Below are 21,592 nucleotides of genomic sequence, written 5' to 3'. Positions count from 1 at the left end.
AGCCCAGAACAACTCGCTAGGCTGTGGGAACGAAACTTGTCACGGGGTGCAATTTACTTTACTGGATCTGCAACACCTGGAATACGGACACTTCTGGAACATGATCTCCACGGGTTTACTCTTCTTTTCAGATCCCGAGATAAGTGAATTGCAACCCGTGACAAGTTTCTTCCCCAGAACCTGAGCTAATTCCCAGCCCCCGACTCAACTGCCTAAGTTTCCAGGCAGGGTCTCTCTAAAATCATCTCCCTCATTAATTGACAACAGAAGCCGTAGTTAACTTGATTAACCCAATCCATAGATCCCTCGGAAAAACTTCATTAAGAACAAGCCTCTTAAGATTTATGATTTTCGTGACCTGATTCAGGATGGACGTGCATCAGTGGAACAGGGGATATGGTTATTTCTCAATCATTTCGAGCTTTCGAGTTCTTAAAATTTTGGTAAATCTCAGCCTCAACGTTCTTATAAAAAAGGTTCTTATAAAAAAAAGAGTGTACTCTAAAAGGGCGAGTGGAATAATTGGTTTATTCTTGAAAACCGCCCAATACATTAAAAGAAACCAAGATAGTATATAAATAACAAGCCTATCCCCCAAACTGTCGTTAACACAGAGTTCCATCCATGGCAGAAAAACCTACTGCAGACCGACCAAGTGTAAGTTGCTATTCGGATTGTAAGCCTACGTTTAGATCCCGGAAACACGTGGATTAAGATAAATGACGCTTGGACGAATATGTGTGTTTAAATATCCGATCTAAAATGTATTAAAGATAATACAGAAAATTTTCAATGTGTTCATCACTTACTAATTAGGGGTTAAGCGACGAAATTTTCTTTTTGAAAGAGAAGTGGTTAGCTTATAATTTCACCTTGTCGTAGCAGTACACTTGCAGGCAGACAGGTCATGGGGACTAGAAAATTCACGGCTTAAACCAGGCCGGGATATTGTTTTCTATAAATAAAATTTTCCAATTATATTGTAAATCAGTAGTATGTAAATTGCAGTGAATGATGACTGTAAGAGTCATCCTCTCTCATAACTTGAAGTTTTGCTATGTACGGAAAGACCAGAGCTTCAATTTGGTCATCACAAGTGTGTGGTCATGTTGACCAAGCGCAGAAACTGTTTTTCTTGTTGCATTTAGATGTAATGGTGTCTGGCTCCACAATTCCAAGGAAACTTGATTTTTAATCAGTTTGTTTGCTCAGTTGCGGTTGCAAGTGCCACTATAGACACCTTTGTAAAGATGGCAACTTTTCATGTAAATACAACGGGTTTCAAGTATTATATATTTAACGGAGATTATGCGTGATTTAGATTGTTGAAATTGATAACACACAAGTTCATCAGCTAAATTGCTTTACGCGATTTGCATCGCTTCCGAAAACCCTTACCCTATTTACGACCTGACCGTTAATTCGATGCCTTATTTATGAGCGGCTCGCGCACTCGCTTAAACATGATTTATGAAGAGCTTTTGAGGATGGTCCTATCCACAATGATGAAAAATTAGCTTCCACTGGAAGAAAAGAAAAATACCCAGTTTAGACTAAAATGCTAAAACGAATGCTATTTGAGACTAAATGACCAAAACGTTAACGGATGAAACCACACATACCTATACGAGTAGTCTCTGGGCTATTTTTCCAGTTTGAAAGCCACTAATTAACAATTATCCTGCGAAATCGCGCGGAATATCGCCTGATACTTAGCCGACGAGGCCGTAGCAATTTTATCCGGGCAGGAAAAAAACTCTTTTATTTACAGTTTTTTTGCTTGTTGCGGCGTACAAAATTACGTATATCGCAGGATATCTGTTATCTACGGATGACAGATATTGAGAGAATCATGACCATATTTGGACAGTTTTCCATTTTTTTGAATAATAATATAGGATAAACGCAAAGACAAAACATGGCTGCCCTTTACTTTGGTAATTCATAGCCTATCTACAACATTGCGCCCTCAGTTAGAGAGGGTGTAGGACTGGCAAGACGAAATAAATAAGCTAAGTTAGGCATTTCTTGCTCACAAAAAGACATCTACAAGTGGTCATATTGACTGTTTCAAAAAAAAAAAAAATAGTATAAAATATTATTCGATGTATTCTTTGGCGTTCGCAGATATATGGGATGTTCAGGTACGCCCATTCTGTGTTAAGAGGTCGAGGCTCTTTCTCACGGCCCTGGGAGTGCTTAGTTTTGTGTACAGTGCTTTCAGGATACCCGTTAAGACGGAGGACGCCCTATCTCCAGCACCAAATTATGACTATTGCACAACGCTGTTTAAAAATCACGTGTAACATCTGAACAATGACAAATCCTCCGTGAAGAAACACATTTCAAAGTGCCAAAACAAAGTTCACAAAGACATCGAAATCAAGACCATCGTACCAGATGACACTCGCTCATTAGATCATATCATCCATTTTAATTCATATTTGTACCTTATTGATATTCTCATGGATTTTTTTAACGATTTTATATCATTATACAGTAGTGTAAGGCCACAATTGAACTTTTGCCACTTTCCTTTGAAATGCTACTGAAAGACAACTTCCAACGATTATACAAATTTCCTTCTTTAACCATTTTACAGTAGTCACTTATATTACTTTTAGCCCCCACCCCTCTTCCTTCTTCCTCAACACTATCCGTTTCTATGATTGACTTTCATTTCCTACTCACTAAAAACGGCTAATCATTCTTGATTAAAGTTCCTCTCAAAAGGGCATGGAAGCGAGCCAGAACCTCAAGACCACGCGCAACCGCACCACTTGCTCGATCAATTAAATTATGGCATGGGCCACCGATAAAACGAAAAAAACTGGTGAATTCAAGCAATTCAAGTTGAAACGAGACTGACAGCCAAATGAACAAGTATCGTTGAGCACACATTTACCAAACATACAGTGAGCCGGGTACGCTCTAACACAATCTTATCTCATTAAAAAATGTTCCTTCCTCAGGGTGTTATTAATCCTCAGCATTTACACATTTGGTGTTTTTTGGATCAGCAGTCTAAAGTTGATAATATCGTGGAATGATTAGAATCAAATTAGTGAACACAGAATTTAGTCCCCTCCATTGCCTCCACATTTCTTCATTCAGAAAATCTTGAAGGTCCAACTGACGGATGCCCCTCTCCCGTTTAATGTGGTACTTCAGTTGACTCCATGCCGATTCCACCTCTTGCGTGTGAATGCCTGTGAGAGGATCCACAAAATGATTTTGGTGAACAACAACCCTATGCAAAGAAACGTTAGGTACGTGAAGCGGCAAGTTCCTATAGGCAGCCCAGTCATCTGAGTGAACCTCTGACCTCGGAAGAAGAACCCTTTGCAATATTTGAGTTAATGTCGCTCTATCTCGCCGTGGAACCACCTGGAAATAACCGCGGCATGGGTTATACTCTGTTGAGATAACTCCAAAAACCCATACGTCGTCCCTTGGTCTTCGCCCTCGTTGATACTACAAGGAAACAATTAATACTCAAGATTATACGTGGGAAATAGCACTTCTTTTGTCAACTTCACTGGGCATTACTGTAATGCTTAAAATTATTTATTAAATGATTAAAGGTTTAACTGGAAATACTGGTTTCAGTTGTGTTAAGGTTACATATGTAGCATGTACAAGACCCTGACTTACCTTGGATTTATGTTTAAACTGGCTTTCGTCGCATTTTACAACGTACACTCTACCCCCGAATGGAATAACGGGTCTATCTTGTAGATCTCTTCCACAATAATGCCGAAGTAATGCGTAGATGTTCCCGACAGTATTCTTCGACAGAGTGAGCATATTTGCAACAGTCGTACGTAGCTCGCGAACGCTACAGAAATACATACACAAGAGAATTTTTCCCAACGGGACTCTTGACAGCTCTCCAAAGAAACTTCCAGTTCGGAGAGATTTCTTACGTCGGCAGGTGGAGCACCTCCTATGTGAAAAAGAAGCAACACATGCATTTTAAAAATAAATGTCTGTTCTTTCAGGCCCTGATTACAACCATGGTGCTAGGGTACCTTAGGACTCCCGCCTTCCTTTTTCTCCTTTGGGGGAGGGTAGCTAGGGTAACCTTAGCTGCGCACCAGGTAGCCTGCGTAGCAGACGTTTTCAAAAAACGCACAACATTATTTTGTGCCATAAAAAGCAAGGTGACAATTCGCAATTCAAGATTATTTCAGTTTGGCTTTGGATAGAACATTGTCAAAATTTTCTTCGTAAAGTTTGTCGATCGTCACTGTCGCATTGGAGAATTGTTGATAGTTTTCAGTCAAATTTATGCCAAACTAAGGAAAATTAATTGTTTTGGCATCGTGACATCTTTGAAGTAATTCAGAGCTCTTTGAGTTTTAATGCCGTAGCATGCAAGTGGTCAGGAGGTGGTCATTTATGATGGCGTTACTTTCGAGTAATAATTTAACTTTTATTTCCGGAAGAGCGTTACAATCAGAGTGGGACTCCCATCTCGATTACTAGTTTACTCTATGACACCCTCAAAAATAATCACGAATCGGGGATTGATGTATCATCAAAAAGTCTCACCCGAATTCACAAAGCGAGGAGGAGACTCCCTGTTGTAAGCTCGATTAACAGCCGCTGTTCGGGAAAGGAGCCCGCGCTCCTCCCCCGAAGGTACGTGTGCGGCCCGCTTCCGAAAACCCTTACCCATTTATGACCAAAATCTGCGATTTTCCATACCTTATTTATTTTTGACCTGACCAAAAATTTGATACCCTATTTATGATCTGACTCTTACGTAATTAGGGAAATGGCTTTATCTATCATGCGTAGCAGGCGTTAAACGGGGTAGAGGGCAAAGCGCAGATGGGAGAAGAAGGGCGTGATGAAGAAGTAGCTTCTTCTAAAAAAAACCGAATTGAAAACTAGAGTGCAAAAATCGATACCCTACTTATTAGCAAAATGGCGGCAAAATGGCTAAAATCGATACCCAATTTACGACCAAAACGGCTGAAAAACCGTACCCTTTGGGGCCGCACATACCTATATAGCCCATGTAAGGAAGTAGCCCCCACCCCCGGGGCTTTAGTACTGCAATTTTTTAAATAGAATACTAACCATAGATACCCATCCACGTGATCTTCATTCCTCTCAGTCAACTCCATTGCTCGATTGCATGGCCTGCATCTTAGTGGATTGGCCAGCAAATTGTGACCCTGCAACCATCGAATCAACTCTAAAATAGGACCGTTTGAAAGGGTCGTAATATCAATGAGGTTCATTGTTTGCCCAGTGCTGCGATATTGACAGTCTCGACGAATGGTCTCTAACACGGTACTTCCTGTAAAATCTCCAAATATGGTAATGATTCCAAACAACTCTGCACTGAAACATGAGTACCGTGGACCACGCGGCACATCGTATTGTCTTCCTTCGAATCGTTTAGTGTGGTGTACGCAGAAATTCCATAAGAATGTCGGACAAAGGTGGTCGAAAACCAAGAGCCAGGAATCTCTCCAGAACTTTTATACTTCTGAGATCAGATGATTCGAATAGTCGCGTTCCTAGATCAGCAACGCTTAAGACACTCGAGGCAAGTGGACGAATAAAGGAGATTGAATTTAGCAATAATGCGACATCGCAGCACATCACTGAGTTGGTCATGAATGCCTTTGGTCAACTTAACCAATCAAACATTTCCAGGTACTAGAACTGAAGCTATAACATAAATATCACTTTTGGTCTTTACAACAAAGACTTAATCCTGAGATTTGTGTTGTATTGTTATCAATATCTTCTTTTTTAGGCTTGTCTTGTATAAGACTGTTGGAAACACATCCGTTTTAAGCCGGGCTGGTAGAGCTGGAAACATCTGCGGAGACACGCTCAAGTGTATTTATAAATCTCGCGCAAAGGTGTTCCTTCGCTTAGAGGACGGTAAGAACATCTAAATCGTAAGCGACGTAACATTGAGCATAAGAACTCGGTATCCTGTTCGGCTGTTAATGTAGCTGTCAAATCACACTTTTATTTTACAAGGTAGCATTATTGGTGATCATATTTGAACGCAGCTAAACGCTTTGACGAACGAGCCATCGATAAGATAATTGGTGTATCTTTGTGATTCAATGAAATGGAAATAAATGGCCTTTATTCTTTAAAGCGCTTCTGAAATATGTAACTGGAATATATATGTTAAGGTGGCTCCCTGTAGTTTTACGATCGCAAGCGCGCTGGGGACGAAAGTTCAAGCAATCTGCGCGCGCTCGAAGGGAAACGTCAGTGTTTTTCTATATTTTATTACGTCAACATGAGCACAAAAAGCAAAACTGACAGTGAAATTTCTCGAGGTTCCTTCGGTGAAATTCCGTAAAATTTGGCAGACTGTTAATAAATATGTCACTTTAGTCGGAACTCGTTTTCCAGGGAAATCTATTAGTCCATTTTTTTAGCAGCGGTAAAAGACGTAAATCTGAAAAAATCTAAAAAACTGCCTTTACAAACCCTACTTTTTTCGTGTTTAAAATTTGTGTCCTTCTGGGTGCGATGTGCTGTGAAAATTTTTGAAGATTTCACCGAAGGAAATTTAAGAAAATCGCAAATAAAGCCTTAAAAACGGCAAAAAACACATTGATTTGGGCATTTATAATTTAAGACTTAAACCCAAAATTTTAACATAGACGGTACTAAAACACTATTTAATCATTGCTTATTACATTTGGCAAGTTTGAGAGGACTGGGTGAAAAACACAAATGCAAAAACAGCATTCAAAACATAACGCTTGCGCGCGCAACGCCATAAATGATTACCCTATGGAGCCACCTTAAGTGGTACGGCGCGCAAGAAAACCCACGCGTGACGCGTCGATTCATGAGTTATACATCGAGTTACGCGTGATCTGTGTGACCATTTGATCTTATGCATGTAAAGCAATTGGATTTCATTTTTTTCACAGAAAGTGGAGATGGTGCAGGGCCAAGTAATCAAGAAGCCGGCCAAAGTCAAGCTGAAGGTTCGTTGGAGTTGTTTATTCTATTTCTAAACACTAATTTGAGCATCAACTTAAACAGTTGTCTATGAAGTATTTGCTGACCAATTTTAAGTGATATACATATATACTTACATAGTTTTTAAATTCTTGATGCACAGGAGGAAATGCAGCAACTCAACAAATTGAGATTGAGGATGATGATTCCAGTACTGCCCTAGCTCCACAATTCGGTATGGTGCTTTTATTTGTCCTGTTGGTCATACTAGTCATATTGATGTGGTTGTTTGAGTGATGGTCAGTGCATTGCGTTTCTTTGTTGTGTGACAGACAAATGGCATTCAGTACGTGAGAAGTCATGTTGATGGTTTTTTAGTGATAATCATGAAGCATTGCATCTAGAACCCAGACAGCTTTCACCCATACAAAAAGGTTGTGTGTGCTACGACTGCCTTCCGGAACAAAAACATCGTGTCATGACAGAACCCAATCAGATGCCGTATCCAAATTCGAAAGAATTGGAGCAATTTATTACAGGCAAATAACAAGTCTTAAAACTTCCATACAAGTCAACTGTTACATTGTACTTGTGTGTATCTTAATTGATAGTTGTGTTGCAATTACGAGATAAGGTTTTTAATTATATATTTACCTCACTCTTCAGATGATGACAGTGACGATGATTTAGGGACGCCAGTCTTCTCGTCCACTCCCACCCTAGTGCCCAAATGTACAGGTAAATCTTCTATCGTGATAACATGTCTACTTATAAGCTCAAGTTGTAATATTTGGAAAAGGTATGTCTGATGTATAGGCATTTAATATATTAAGACTTCAGATCTTAAGCGTTACCATTTGTGAGAATGAGAAGTGCTTCATTTCGGAAGCCTCATGCCAGGACAGAGAGGATAAGTTAGGGAGAGAGTATTGATTACAGCTGTAGTTGCAAGTTATTCAGTTATGGGCAATGATTTTTTTCAACTTTCTTTTCAAAGATTTTATACAAAGGAAGGTGGAAAAGATTGTGGAGACATTTTATAGTAAGTCAAGATATAGTAAACAAGCACTATGACAGCTGAATGTATTAATGTTCTTGATATTCTTGACTTAATAATAATTTATTATTCTGGCATCAGCATTTGAAAGATAGATTTGAGAAAAAATTAAATGGGTACTCAATTGTATAGTGTTGGTCACAAAATAATTCCTATGTTAGAGTAAAAAGAAATAAATCAGCACCTTTCATATTTTGGGGTTTGATTTGTAGATTCAATCACTATCAGTGGTGCAGTGACGAAGGATGTTAATCAGAGTGCTGATCAGGCAACAGAAGGTAAATGTTGATGATCCTGACCAGTACTGTTAAGAAAAATATAACTTAAGTTAATTGATGTTTCATTAAAGACTGTGATGATATCAATATTGTGCCACAATCACACATAATTACAAGTGTCAAGAGACAACATGTATAATTACTCTGGTCACTAGTATAAATAAGTAATTAAGCCGTCATTCCTAAAAAATATCTCACGATCAGGCACTAAAGAAAATTATTATATGACCACCTCTGTAAGCGGGCAAGATGAACCGAATATCATGCTGTGATTAGCTTTGTCACGGTCACAAACACGCAAAAAAAAAAAAGAACTTGGTCAATATCCAGTCATCTATCTCAACCTCCTGTTGGTCAATAACCCATATTTATCATCAAGGCTTCGGAAAAATTTTGAGGAGCCCAAAGTTACGTAATATTGATTAAATCACGATCAAGTGCCCATCATTAATACGCTCATCAATGAAAAAGCTTTTTTTTAAAAAAATGCAGATAGACCAAGGAACTCACCAGAATTACAGCAAAGTACCGTCTTAACATTTTTAAACCTGTCTGTGGTTACAGTTACACAATGTGAAAATTTATGTTCAAAGATTAATGCACTTTAAATGACAATCCAATTACAATACACAGTACTGATTTAAATAATCGCATTGATTTCCATTTTTAGTTGGAACTGTAGAAGAGGAGTGCAATCATCTGATAGGTGCTGAAGCAAGTGAGTTGATAAGTGCAATTTTTATCATCAATTTACAAGTCACTTTAAGTTAGGTTTTAAATTTTTGCAGTGAACCCAGGTGATGGCTCAGGTGAATCATGGTATTGCATCCTACCCTTGTGAGATAACTTTAAGAATTCCTAGGAATTCCTAGGAATTTCCTAAGAATTCCTAGGAAAAAATTCCTAGGAATTCCTAAGAATTCCTAGGAATTCCTAGGAATCTAAGGTGTGAATTTTCACGGTAATTCGGACTCGGAATTCCTAGGAATTCCTAGGAATTCCAAGTTTACATAGAGCTGACTTGGAATTCCTAGGAATTCCTAGGAATTCCAACTGAAATATACTCACCTTGAAAATTCCTTAAAATTCTCAAAAATTCCTAGGAATTTCTGGGAATAACTTGGAATTTGTAGGATTTTTTGAGAATAGGTTGGAATTTTTTGGAAAATCTGAGAAAAACTGGGAATTTTGTATCGTTTGTAGGCCAGACAAAATTTTGATGATTAATGCCCAGCATTAAAATAACAAATAAAGTCACTGATATCACATCAAACAGGCTTTAAATCAATGGTTTATTACATTGGCTTTCATGAATTTAAACATAAGTCATTAGAATAATATTATCCTGTTTCTTTTTTATTACACCAAGAATTAAAAGTAAAACTGAAAACAGCTATGAAGGTCAAACTTTTACATGTTTGATAAAAAGAGAACTTTTTCAGATAATTTACTTACTTTTTTGGTTTACAAATCCAACAATTTTCCATACACAAGATTTTAGCTTAAATTATTGTTATTATGTGGAACAAATCTGGATTTTCATGAATGTAAGGAATCAATTATAAGAACAAAACTGAAACAATCCTTAAAATTAAAAAAGGCTGAGTTTGGGCAAACTTAGCTGCTGTTCAGTTATTTCTTTTGTTTCCGCAGCTTCTTTTGTTGCCCTCTAATTACGCTGTCAACAGCTGGCCTCTTCATCTTCATCTTTGTTGCATGACACCTAAAACAAAATTAAAAAAATACAGTACATTGCGATATATATGAGGTACTGTAAGACTGAGATCCAAATATTTATGTGCTCACAGTTTAATACACGCAGCTAATTAAGACCTGACTGTAAGCTGGTTGAAATGTTAAAAGAGAAGACTTGATAATGGAAGGTGCTTGTATACTATTGATAAATATGTTACATAAATCTTGAGCTTACAGTAGATTAAATCAAGGTTTTCCTTCCTCTATAAGTGTATCAACAACTCTTGAATTGGAGGATACACTGTGTATATCACGGTTTTTAGCCAAATTTAGACATTAGAAATACTAAAAAAGACACTTAAAACATTTAAGGAACATTTAAATAATAGAGTAAACACAAAAGAATATACGGATGGACAAAAATTGAAGATCAACATGGACTGCCATACAGTCAGGCTGAAACACACAGGAGACATATCAAACTCATGCACACTGGCTGCCTCGTTGGAGTTTTTATCAAGAACTTTGACTGGGATCAGAGAGAACTGCTATATTTATTTCGTTTGAACAAGTGAGGCGAGAGAAACTTGTTACTCGCAAATCAAATTGTTTAGGCATGCACACTGGGCAACCTAAATTGTTTCAACTTTGCTTTAGCCAGAATTCATTTCATGCCATGACTGAGTGATCCACTCGTGTATGATTCGTGATGATAAAGTTCATTCAAAAGCTTTTGTCTAAATACAAGAATTTACTTTGTATAATATAAGGTTACTTGAATTCGATTACTCACCAAATAATTTTGTATACGGCTAATCTGTCCTTTGAATTCTTCCCCGTTGAAACATCCACAGTAAGACTTTCTTTTAACTCCAAATCTTCGCCAAGAATAACTTGTTTCTCGTTAATGACACTCACGCTGTTTTCTTCTGGTCACAGGACCGCAGCAAAAACCATTTTGATATAATTTTGGAAGTGAAATCTAATAAAACGTACGAGCGATCAGCCGTTAACGCTGAATTCAAAGATGGGCGCCAAAAGAGAATTAATAACGCGATCTTTGTCACGTTCAGTCACAAGGATAGTCACGTGAAAATTCGCGTGCTGTGATTGGTTCAGTTGATCAGTTGAGGAGAGAATGGAAACGGGAGAAGAAGGAGAGAGAGACTGGCAACGAGGTTGCCAGACCAGTCGCTTTCGATGGCAAGTCTGTTTCCCTTTCCACGCTGTTTTGGTGGTCTTTTGAAAGATGGGTCTTGCTTCAAAAGGAAAAAACTACACAAACTTTTTACGAATAAATCAAGGAGGAAAATGGAACGTACTTTAACTGGTTGATCTGTTCCCGACGGTTGTCAAGATAAAGGATCATGAGGCACTTGAATCAAGTTCACTGCAAAGGTAAGGAATCCAATTTTATAGGGATTTTCTGTTATGATAACCTATAATTGTAAATTATAAATCAAACTAAGCAATGCATTGTGTGCTCTTTAAAAACCCCAAAAGCTGAAATTCACCTAAAAGGTTTCAGATCGACCTGAGGAAACGAGATAAATTCTGCGAAATGAGCTTAAGCTTGTTGTATTAGTCCACCAAATCTATTTCAACACCCAGTCAGCACAATGCAGCAAGTATAAATTTGCGATGCTTGTCATTTTTTCCTTTGAATTATTTATAAGGATTAGCATGATATGAGATCTATAGTCTTTTCAATACATCAAGATGTAGGTTTTTTTTATTTGCATTGTCATTTATTTATGTCAGTTATTTATTTGTTTCCCACTAACTCATAATCTTTTTGATTCTTTTGATTTTGTTGTGTCATGAATTAAAGTGACCGCGAGGACAAGGAAATACAAGAAACATATTGATGATTCCACTATACCCATACCAAAATCTACAAGATTCGACCACATAAATCGCTTAAAGCAGTCTTCACAGGCCAGTTGACGTCATCTCCCTCTCTTGCATCCCTTTTTCTTGGATATCATTTCCAACACCATGAACAGAACACCTCACAGTTTTCGGCTCACCTGAGTGAGATGGCTGTTGGCAAAAATGTTGTGGATGACTTTGATGGATTATGGAGTGAACCTTTATGCAAGAATTCAAGTTTCACAGAAGCATTTGATAAAATTGAGTTGCCAATACCTGAAAAGACTACAAAAATACCAGTTGATGTAATACACAACAACTCAGATTTGTCCACAGACAGTGATTCAGATAATGATGTTGAAGTTTCAGTTCCGACTCCTCTGAAGAAATTGAGAACTCTGACACTGATGACCATTCACTGGACTCCCCTGATGAAAGTGAAACTAATGGTTCCCAAGAAAAAAACATTTTCTGCCAAAGAATATGCCTGTATGGCTATTCTGGCCTTAATTTCAAGACATTGTATGACAATGAGAGGCTGCTAAAGATATCCTTGTTTTAATGAAACTACCGGTAATTTGTCCAGAGAATGTCACAGTACAGTTTTACAAATGTACAGCAAGTGTGTGGAAACTGTGAGCTTTTCATTTATGACATCTGTGAGAGATGTCTTCCTCTTTTTCCTAAAGTCATACAGGATCAAGTCAAAAATTGTTCAACAGTGGGCTGTGATGGGTATGTGTGTGAATCTACAATTATATTAAATATATACGTGCATATATATACTTTTGGTTTTATTGAAATTGTAAATAATATATATTCATTTATGATGACAGAATTTTTTGCTTAATCTATTTATCAAATCTAAGAGCATCTATTTTTCTATCAGTTAAACTCTGGGTGTTTGATTTACGGGTCCATACAGGCACATATACACTAACAAATCATGTTGGATCTAAAAAGCAATATTATCAGTGCTATAGTTTTATGTTGAGTTGTCAGACTTAAACTGGAATTAATGTACATTTTTTGTCTGGAAATAATTATCTTGGAGCTTGACAACAATAAAAAGGTATGGAACTCACTACAGAGAAATGATCGTGTTGATTTTTACTAATTCACAGAAACTGATTCATGCACCGAGTTCATCTTTAATTTTGACATTTTGGGAAATTTATAGAAATTTCCAGCAATATTTCATGTGATTTAGCTATTCCCAAAAACTCCTAGATATTCCAAATACATTTTTTAAAACAGTCTGGGAAGTAATAGGAGTTCCTAGGAATTCCCAATAATTCCCAGTCATACTTTTCACTATTCCCAAATATTCCCAGAAATTCCAAGGTCTTGGATTAAGCATAATTTGCATGGCTTGGAATAACTTGGAATTCCTAGGAATTCCCAATAATTCCCAGTCATACTTCCACTATTCCCAAATATTCCCAGAAATTCCAAGGTCTTGGATAAAGCATAATTTGCATGTCTTGGAATAACTTGGAATTCCTAGGAATTCCTAGGAATTCCTAGGAATTCCCAGACTACTGGGAATTCATTTCGCAGGGGTAACCCCTTTGCTGGCACTGCACTACACAAACATCTATTAAATAGAAAACTGGCCTAACAATTCTTCTGCACTCTAACAACAATGAGAGTCCTAGTACTAAACTGTGGTTTTGCACTCAGTGCATATTTGTCTCATTATTACAACTATACATACATTTCCTCAGATGAATCAGCAGGACCTGCATATGATGTGCAGCTCTTGACAAAGTTGATGGAAGCGTATAAAGTACCACAAAGGCTCCAGTTTCTCTGCCTTAATGCTCAGGAAGTAAGTGATAGCAAATTCACGTTATGATAATTATAGATTTGTCAAACAAGAACCTGAGGTATCGACTGTGAATGCATGTTCATGACACACCAAACTTTTTTGCTAATAGCACATAAGTGCATTAGTACACAAATTTTGAAAGTGAATATGAAGATCTAGAGGGTTTCATCTCGGACGGGGCTGCACCCCCTGCATCTCCCTCTAAATCTGCCTTAGAAGAATAAGCATGTGAAGTTTGCTTGGGCCTGAGTGGTACTCAAAAAAAGAACTATCTTATTTTATCCCATTAAGTTGTGATGACTGTTTGATTATGATTATTTAGAAGTATTTGCGGCAGGGCAGATTGCTTTAAGTGTGTACATATTTTATGCAAAGTAGGCCCAAGCGAGGGAGTGTAAACTAAATATCTGTCAAAAAGTTGTGTTATGATGTTATTAAGCTTAATTAGTGTTATAAAGTAAAAATCCCGGATTTAAAAAATACATGTATAAGAGTACAAATCCCCAAAACACGTAGAGGTATATGCGGGATATAATAATTTAACAGCAGAGTTTCTTATAATTTCTCAGATGAGGAGGCAGAGCCATGAAGATTGCACTCCACTAGTGCTTCTTTGATATATCCCAAGTGCAAAGGCCATTAGCATTATTAGGTGGGTATTAAAGATTTTTTTTAGGAATACAACATGTAGTACAACTAATGCAGCTATTTTCTTCATTTTCTTGATAAAAGACACTGTGTTTTCGTTATGACAGCTTGTCGTATCTTCTTGTTCACATGGTCATGCATGTTTTACACTGTAGTATTTAACCATTTTCCTTTTGTTGTGAACAATACCGTATAGGAGCCTCATTAACTATTACTTTTTTTACCTTTTTGGTTCAGATCATTAATGACGACAATAGATCTTTTGCCACAGCTGGCCAATTGCTATGTACATGTAGCTTTGAAAGGGAGCCAGTTTGACGAGGAAGGTAACTAATTTGTGGTATGCTACAATTACATATGTTACAGGGCTCAAAATAATTTTTGAATGGTGGCCAGTGGTGTTAATTATAATTTGAAAGTGAGGTACCTGACCAGTCAAAATGACTGCCATACCAAAATTTTGTCTGGACAAATATTCATTTTGGCCAGACACTGTCCATTGACTGGCTGTTATGAGCAAGGCTGATGTTGCTTTAAACTAATTCTTTGTATTATTTGATACTACCTTACAACACTTGCAAAAAGGTGATGTGTCCTTTGATTGCTATATTGTAGCATGTGGAAAGCAGGGAATCTTCAACAGTGGAAGTGACATCCAGGTGCACATAATGCATCCAACAGCATCGGCAGCTAGGATGGTTGTAGGAAACATTTTGACAGGTGATCATAATGCAATACTACCTTGCTTGTGTATGTGTGTGTGTGTGTCAAATGTTAATTTGAGATAAGAGGTTATGTCATGAGTGGCCCTCTTTTAGCCTTGTTTAAAAAGTGCAAATTGTAAATTTCTTGAGAAAGAAACTACCAAAGCAGAAGAGATGAAAAGAACCCCCTTAGTAAAAACATTATGCAGTGGTTCCTGAGGTTTGAGAAGAAATGATATGTACATGTAGGTTGTGAATGGGAAGTAATCACATGCTTAGACATGCTAATGGAAGTGTTATATTTAAAATTCCCATTGAAGGAGAGGAAGACAACTTCCTTGTTCAATTGAGCGATTCAATCCAGGATGCTCAGGAAGCTGCCGAGGCTATCAAAGCAAACAGGTAAGACTAGTATTATTAGTTAGGTTTCCTGTATTGAATGCTATTTTGGCTTAATGAATGTAGAAGTAATACTTTTGTCACTTTTTATTAGAAGGAAGGTAGAGTTAAGTACTGTTATTATAAATGAATTGAGGAACGCCTGTTAAGTTTTCTGCTTCTACACTGTATCTCCTCCACTATAATAAAATATTCTCCATTCTCTCCAGTAGTAATTGTTAAGCGAGTAGGGAACATGATTTATTCTTTTTGTGATGTATTCTTACATGCATTTTAATCATGCAAAATGAATCTTAAACAGCAAAAGTCAAAAGTATGACTTATTGCTTGTGGAACATTAGTGTCATTGGTGTATTAAACAGTAATCATTCATGATTACATAGTGCATGAGAGTCTTTTGAAAGAAATTTGTTCTAGATGACACTTTTCCAATCTAATCTGCCAAATGCAAGAACTGTCACAATTTCTGTTATTACAACATTTTAATTGTAATCAATATTAATACAAACTGGTAAATTATTACAGGGAACTTTTACAGCAAAACAGAGTAATACGGAGGCGACAAGAGGCGGAATTATTACTATCGGTAAGTTTCAATTGAAAACGCTGATCGTGCTCAATTTTTAACCAAATTTGAAAATATTCAATGGTACAGACATGGGTAGAAATTTGAGGGAAATTGACATCGAAAAGGGATGAAACAGGTTTGAAAGTTCTGCCGAACATTTTCAGGAGCAGGAAGACCAAAGAAAACATGCAGAAGAAACCCAAGAAAGTCAAAATGAAACAGTTGCTGATGATGACGAGGTAAGTGTTATTCCTTACAGTTAAAGTGTACCCCTCAAGAATACATAAATGAATTCATTACTTGAATATTGAACCCACTAGCCTTTTCAAGACTGCAATCTTGTAATTTTTTCACTATTGCACTCGCTATAGTCATTTCAAGATTCAATGATATCAAATTCATTTTTTTAGTTAATTATAAAACCCATTATATGTACATGTATATTCGGGTAAAGTAGCACTGACAGTAATCAATTCATCATTGCATTCTCGAAACGTCTAGTGCATTCAAAATTTGAATAATCGATTCATTAAATAAAATGTAATATTGAGGGGTATGCCTCAATTGCTTGTACTGCAATATTTAATTTAATCATACCAATGCAGAACGTATTTCGAGCCACATTTCCTACCATTTGCATAATCCACAGGCACTAACCACAGGTAAGCAAGTTAGGTAAAAAGTTAACCTGTTGATTATTATTGTAGCTAAAAACTCATGAAATTATTTGTTTTAACTCCTTCCAGGTTCGACGCAAAAGGTTGTTAGCTTTAGATGCCCAGGTACAAATTATACTCTAGTAATTATCATAGATTAAAGAGACTCTGTTCAAGCGTGGGAAGGTAAAGCAAAACTTCCCTGTTCTAACAGCGTTTTGTGCATGAGCTGCTAGATGACATGACATTGGGCTCCTTCCAGCAGGGGCGGAAACAAATAAATTGGTCACTAAGCATGTGAACATGTATGGGTTAAAGTAATATCAGTTACGACCAGTCAGTACAAAATACGCAGTGATTAAAGCGTGATTTTAAGAGGTTTAAACAAGGGACAGAAGAAAGAAATCTATTTTGGCGACAAAGCCAAAAACTGATGCATGTATTTCATCATGCAAAATAGTCGTAGCCTCAAAGAGACCTTTGATTTGAATTTCAATTGTATTTCTAACACCTGAACAGTTAAGCTAAAGTAATCGGTCAAACACTAAGATTTGTTATCAACTTCAAAGGATTGTTACTGAAGTTTCAAAATACATCATGGTAAAGGTAAAGACACTCAAGGATGTAAGACATTTTATTTGTTTGTTTTAGGTTGGCACTTCGAAACGCCCCCGGGAAGAGAGTTCTGTGGCCGATGATAGTGGAACAGTAAGGAAGTTGTTTGGAATCCAATACGTTTTTCATTGTTTGGGCTAAAATAATTTTATGATTGTTTACATCATCATCTACCCACTTTCCCCTTCCCTTCACAGTTAAAAAATAGATGAACCTAATCACCTTAAATCGATGCAGGGGGCACCATCGTTCATTCGTCCATAACAGAGGCAAGAAAAGTAACTTAAATTTCTAACTTGCCCAATTGCCAAGGACCTAGGCAAGTAATCTGCAATCTAATTTTAAAAAAAAGGAAACTAAGACTTGCCCAGGGCAAGCAAAATTTGAGTGCTGCTTGTCAGAATGGCAAACTGGAAAAAAAGGTTTTTCTCGAGTCCTGAGTTTCTTCACTTTCTGATACTTAATGGTACTCTTAACTGGGCTTTATCATCACTGAAAATTAAAAGTAAATACATTCTTCTTTGATTTTATTTTCAGGTTACATTCAGGATATAACTTAGCTGTATCATTGATAAATCAGTAAGAAAATGCTGGTTAAATATTAAATAAATGAACAAATAAAAATAAAAAAAATAGAACTTTTAGCATTTCACCACTGAATGAAAAGAATCTTTTTGACCTTTTTGAAACTACTTTATTACTACACAATTACCTTAGTTACCTTAGTTATCAATGATATGTAGATGATTAATGGGTCAATATTTTTACCAAAATGCGAATCCATGTAGGAGTTTAAGACAGTCGATTTAGTTTTGTTACAAGTATTGCATTAAGAAACTTTTAAAGTTGTATGAAGTTGATAGTTTAACAGGTTGGCCATTGCAATCATTGCATCTGTATTTCAAAAACATCGAATCATTGCCGTGTAAATCGGCGAAAGAATAAACTTGTAATCATTGATATATATGTTGTTTATTGCTGAGTTAAATAAACAGTTTCACCTCCTGTTACACGCTTTGCTGATACACCACCATATTGACTTAGTTTAACACAAACGGAGTGCCTGAATTACAAAATGACCCACTATTAGAAGTCAATTTTTTATTTCGGGCGAGGACAGGTGGTGGGGGGAGGTGAGGGAGAAAGGAAGCATACGTTTGTGATTGAACCCGCCAGTCAGATTTAACTGAGTCAGATATTCAACTACACCGATTGACTTCAGAACACTTGCCTGAATCAGATCTTTAAGAGCCATTTTTAGTTGCTATGCCGGATGCCTTCCACAACTTTAAAGAGTCCTAGCGGTGCTGATATAGAACAAGTTTAGTCCTTTTAGTCCTCTTAAAGTGCGAACTTTTATTACTCTTAAAGTTCGAAATTAAAGGACTCTTAAAGTTCGAAATTTAAGGCCTCTAAAAGTTCGAACTTTTAGGACTGTTAAAGTTCGAACTTTAAGGCCTCTAAAAGTTCGAACTTTTAGCACTCTTAAAGTTCGAACTTTAAGGACTCTAAAAGTTCAAACTTTTAGGACTGTTAAAGTTCGAACTTGAAGGCCTCTTAAAGTTCGAACTTTTAGGACTGTTAAAGTTCGAACTTTAAGGCCTCTTAAAGTTCGAACTTTTAGCACTCTTAAAGTTCGAACTTTAAGGACTGTTAAAGTTCGAACTTTAAGGACTCTAAAAGTTCGAACTTTCAGGACTGTTAAAGTTCGAACTTTTAGGACTCTAAAAATTCGAACTTTTAGGACTCTTAAAGTTCGAACTTTAAGGACTCTAAAAGTTCGAACTTTAAGGACTGTTAAAATTCGAACTTCAAGGACTCTTAAAGTTCGAACTTTAAGGACTCTTAAAGTTCGAACCTCTAAGACATTTAAGAATCTTGAAAAATTTTAAGAATTATTAGGGAAGTTGGAACTTTTAGGACAACAGAACTGTATAGGGGGTCCTGACAGTAATTGTAACAGTTTAAATTGTTGTAGTTACATAGGGGACTTTTAAGTAATTTAAATAAGTTTTTTACGTAAGGGACTTTGCCCAGCTGCTGATATTGATCCGTTTTCCGTTTCTTAATAACTATGTTCCTCATTGGTGAGCAAGCCTAAGTTGGACAAAAGTAAGCTGCACGGAAGCCAGTCCCGTCTACTTTTTCAGTGTTGAAATTAAGTGAGGCTATATTTCGGCCAGCAAGCTCGAAAACGAGCGTTCAGTTATTTTTCCCCTGGCGAATTCAGTGAAAACCAAGGTCATCACTGTTGAGTTGTGATGACAATAAAATCACAGAGCTACGGGCTGAAACTACAACAAAACTTTTAATGTGCAGTTGGGGTTTTGCTCTACAACAACTGCTGCGCCACGAGGCGCCAAGGTACACGTGACTGGCTAATCACATGACTATCGTCACGCGTGTCACGCCACAATCACGATTTAGTTTAAGAGTCCCTGGGACTGGGAAATATCGCCCAAGTTCTTGAAATCAAGTCTAAGTTAGTCAAAATCAAGCTGCGCGTAAGCCAGTCTAGGCTACTTTTTCAGTGTTGAAATTAAGTGAGGCTATATTTCGGCCAGCAAGCTCGAAACCAAGCGTTCAATTATTTTTCCCCTGGCGAATTAACTGAAAACCAAGTTCATCACGATTTAGTTTAGAGTCCCTGAGACTGGGAAATATCGTCCACGTTTCTAGAACTCAAGCCGAAGTTGGTCACTATCAAGCTGCGCGTCAGCCGGGCTTGGCTACTTTTTCAGTGTTGAAATTATGTGGGGCTATATTTCGGCCAGCAAGCTCGAAACCGAGCGTTCAATTATGTTTGCCCTAGCGATTTCACTGAAAACCAAGGTCATCACGATTTAGTTTAAATTCCCTGGGACTGCGATATACTGTCCAAGTTCTTGGAAATCAAGTCTGAGGTGTCAAAATCAAGCTGCGCGTAAGGCGGTTTCGGCTACTTTGTCAGTGTTGAAATTAAGTGGGGCTATATTTCGGCCAACAAACTCGAAACCGACGTTCAATTATTTTTCCCCTGGCGATTTCACTGAAAACCAAGGTCATCACGATTTATTTTAGAGTCCCTGGGACTAGGAAATATGGTCCAAGTTCTAGGAAATGAAGCCTAAGTTGGTCAAAATCAAGCTGCGTGTAAGCCGGTCTGGGCTACTTTTTCAGTGTTGAAATTTAGTGGGGTATATTTCGGCCAGCAAGCTCGAAACCGAGCGTTCAATTATTTTTCCCCTTGCGATTTCACTGAAATCTAAGGTCATCACGATTTAGTTTAGAAAATTTCTCTAAATGCTAGGTGGAAGAAATAATTGAAATAAAATGGCTTACCTTATGTTTGCATTGCATTTTTGGAGGTGGTTTAGAGCCATTTAGGCGAGTTTTACTTTCTGGGGGTTTGCTTCCCCTAAAGAGAAACGAAACTTAGGAGGACGACCCACTGGCCAGACGGCCCGCACTCAAAGCGCCGTAAATTCCACAAAAATGTTTTAATCTCGTCAAAATTGCCTCATGGCAGCCGTCGTTAACTCTTCTTCCCATTCGCTTTTTCCCGAGGTTTCAACTAAGTTTATCTTAACCACCCGAGAATCGCTGGTTTTCCAGCTCTTGCTTTCCATTTTTGCTCCGCCTCGATGCGTAACCGATTATCTTGGCCACACGATTTGAATTTCGTCACGGGGTATTTTTTGATGCGGTTGGAGACAACTTTGTCACGATGGCCCGGTCGCTAAGCTAGAAATGCAAAAAAAAAAAAAAAAAAAAAACCTAAAACTGTGGGCCCGAAAATTATATCACGCACAAAATATATCACACCTTGCCGAAATTTACCGCCTGTTTCCTAGACGCATTACCGCGGAGTTTGTCGTTCCTATCTGTATATCCGTAGGTGTGTTCCTACGAAATGTAAACTCTTGTACGAGTTAGGTATATATACAGGCGCTTCGGTTGTATTGTTAAACTCGCTGACGAAGTGTGCGTTAGTTACACGAAACGCATAGGAGAAATAAAGCAGTTTTACAACTACAGTTCGCGGAGTGCTGCTCACTAGTTAAGTTTTTATTAAATTGTTCTAGTCTTCGAGTCTTCATAACATGATGCGCTAAGCATATCTCTTGTCTGGTTTATTGGTTCACCGCTACGGCACATACTGTATGAGGTACAAGAACTGGCAAACCTTCACTACATGAGCTGCATTGCTCCGATGGATTTCCTCATTCTCGATATTTGAGCCACTCTACCTTGTAAACTTCTCGTCGTCTTGCCCTACAAATTTTTCTTCTCGCCTGAAGACGAAAACGTAATCTGCTTTACGCGACTCAGC

General features: G+C 37.5%; 2 protein-coding genes and 2 long non-coding RNA genes across 6 annotated transcripts; 2 read left to right on the top strand and 2 right to left on the bottom strand.

Moving 5' to 3' along the window:
* Positions 1-2,897: 2,897 nt before the first annotated feature.
* LOC110046232 (uncharacterized) lies at positions 2,898-3,819 on the bottom strand. Its single transcript, XM_089278669.1, has 2 exons — positions 3,655-3,819; positions 2,898-3,474 (listed from the first exon to the last, which is right to left on the bottom strand). Exons 1-2 carry the CDS (start codon positions 3,805-3,807, stop codon positions 3,025-3,027), a joined length of 603 nt encoding a protein of 200 aa, XP_089134795.1. The 5' UTR covers positions 3,808-3,819; the 3' UTR covers positions 2,898-3,024.
* Positions 3,820-6,606: 2,787 nt separating this feature from the next.
* On the top strand, positions 6,607-18,290 carry LOC110046205 (uncharacterized). Of its 3 annotated transcripts, none has more exons than XM_089277703.1 (9): positions 6,607-6,983; positions 7,121-7,192; positions 7,624-7,695; positions 7,955-7,999; positions 8,227-8,292; positions 8,963-9,010; positions 13,587-13,690; positions 14,260-14,342; positions 14,576-14,660. In XM_089277703.1, the coding sequence occupies exons 1-8, from the start codon at positions 6,890-6,892 to the stop codon at positions 14,305-14,307; spliced, it is 549 nt and encodes a 182-aa protein (XP_089133829.1). In that variant the 5' UTR covers positions 6,607-6,889; the 3' UTR covers positions 14,308-14,342; positions 14,576-14,660. The 3 variants fall into 3 exon arrangements, with proteins under 3 accessions (XP_089133829.1, XP_089133831.1, XP_089133830.1); XM_089277705.1 differs by lacking the exons at positions 6,607-6,983; positions 7,121-7,192; positions 7,624-7,695; ... (2 more) ...; positions 8,963-9,010; positions 13,587-13,690 and adding exons at positions 14,954-15,058; positions 15,363-15,444; positions 15,967-16,027; ... (2 more) ...; positions 17,317-17,373; positions 17,818-18,290 and having other exon boundaries at positions 14,576-14,664; XM_089277704.1 differs by lacking the exons at positions 6,607-6,983; positions 7,121-7,192; positions 7,624-7,695; ... (2 more) ...; positions 8,963-9,010; positions 13,587-13,690 and adding exons at positions 14,954-15,058; positions 15,363-15,444; positions 15,967-16,027; ... (1 more) ...; positions 16,756-16,791; positions 17,317-17,872 and having other exon boundaries at positions 14,576-14,664.
* Positions 9,568-10,989, bottom strand: LOC149097894 (uncharacterized). Its single transcript, XR_016203686.1, has 2 exons — positions 10,781-10,989; positions 9,568-10,015 (listed from the first exon to the last, which is right to left on the bottom strand). It is a non-coding gene; the product is annotated as an uncharacterized LOC149097894 (long non-coding RNA).
* On the top strand, positions 11,246-12,954 carry LOC149097893 (uncharacterized). Its single transcript, XR_016203687.1, has 2 exons — positions 11,246-11,385; positions 11,819-12,954. It is a non-coding gene; the product is annotated as an uncharacterized LOC149097893 (long non-coding RNA).
* Positions 18,291-21,592: the final 3,302 nt, after the last annotated feature.

This window comes from Orbicella faveolata, unplaced genomic scaffold (assembly GCF_042242905.1).
Source record: "Orbicella faveolata isolate gen_17 unplaced genomic scaffold, um_ofav_v1 contig_46, whole genome shotgun sequence".
Classification (NCBI taxonomy): Eukaryota; Metazoa; Cnidaria; class Anthozoa; order Scleractinia; family Merulinidae; genus Orbicella; species Orbicella faveolata.
This window is presented reverse-complemented; position numbering and strand designations above follow the sequence as displayed.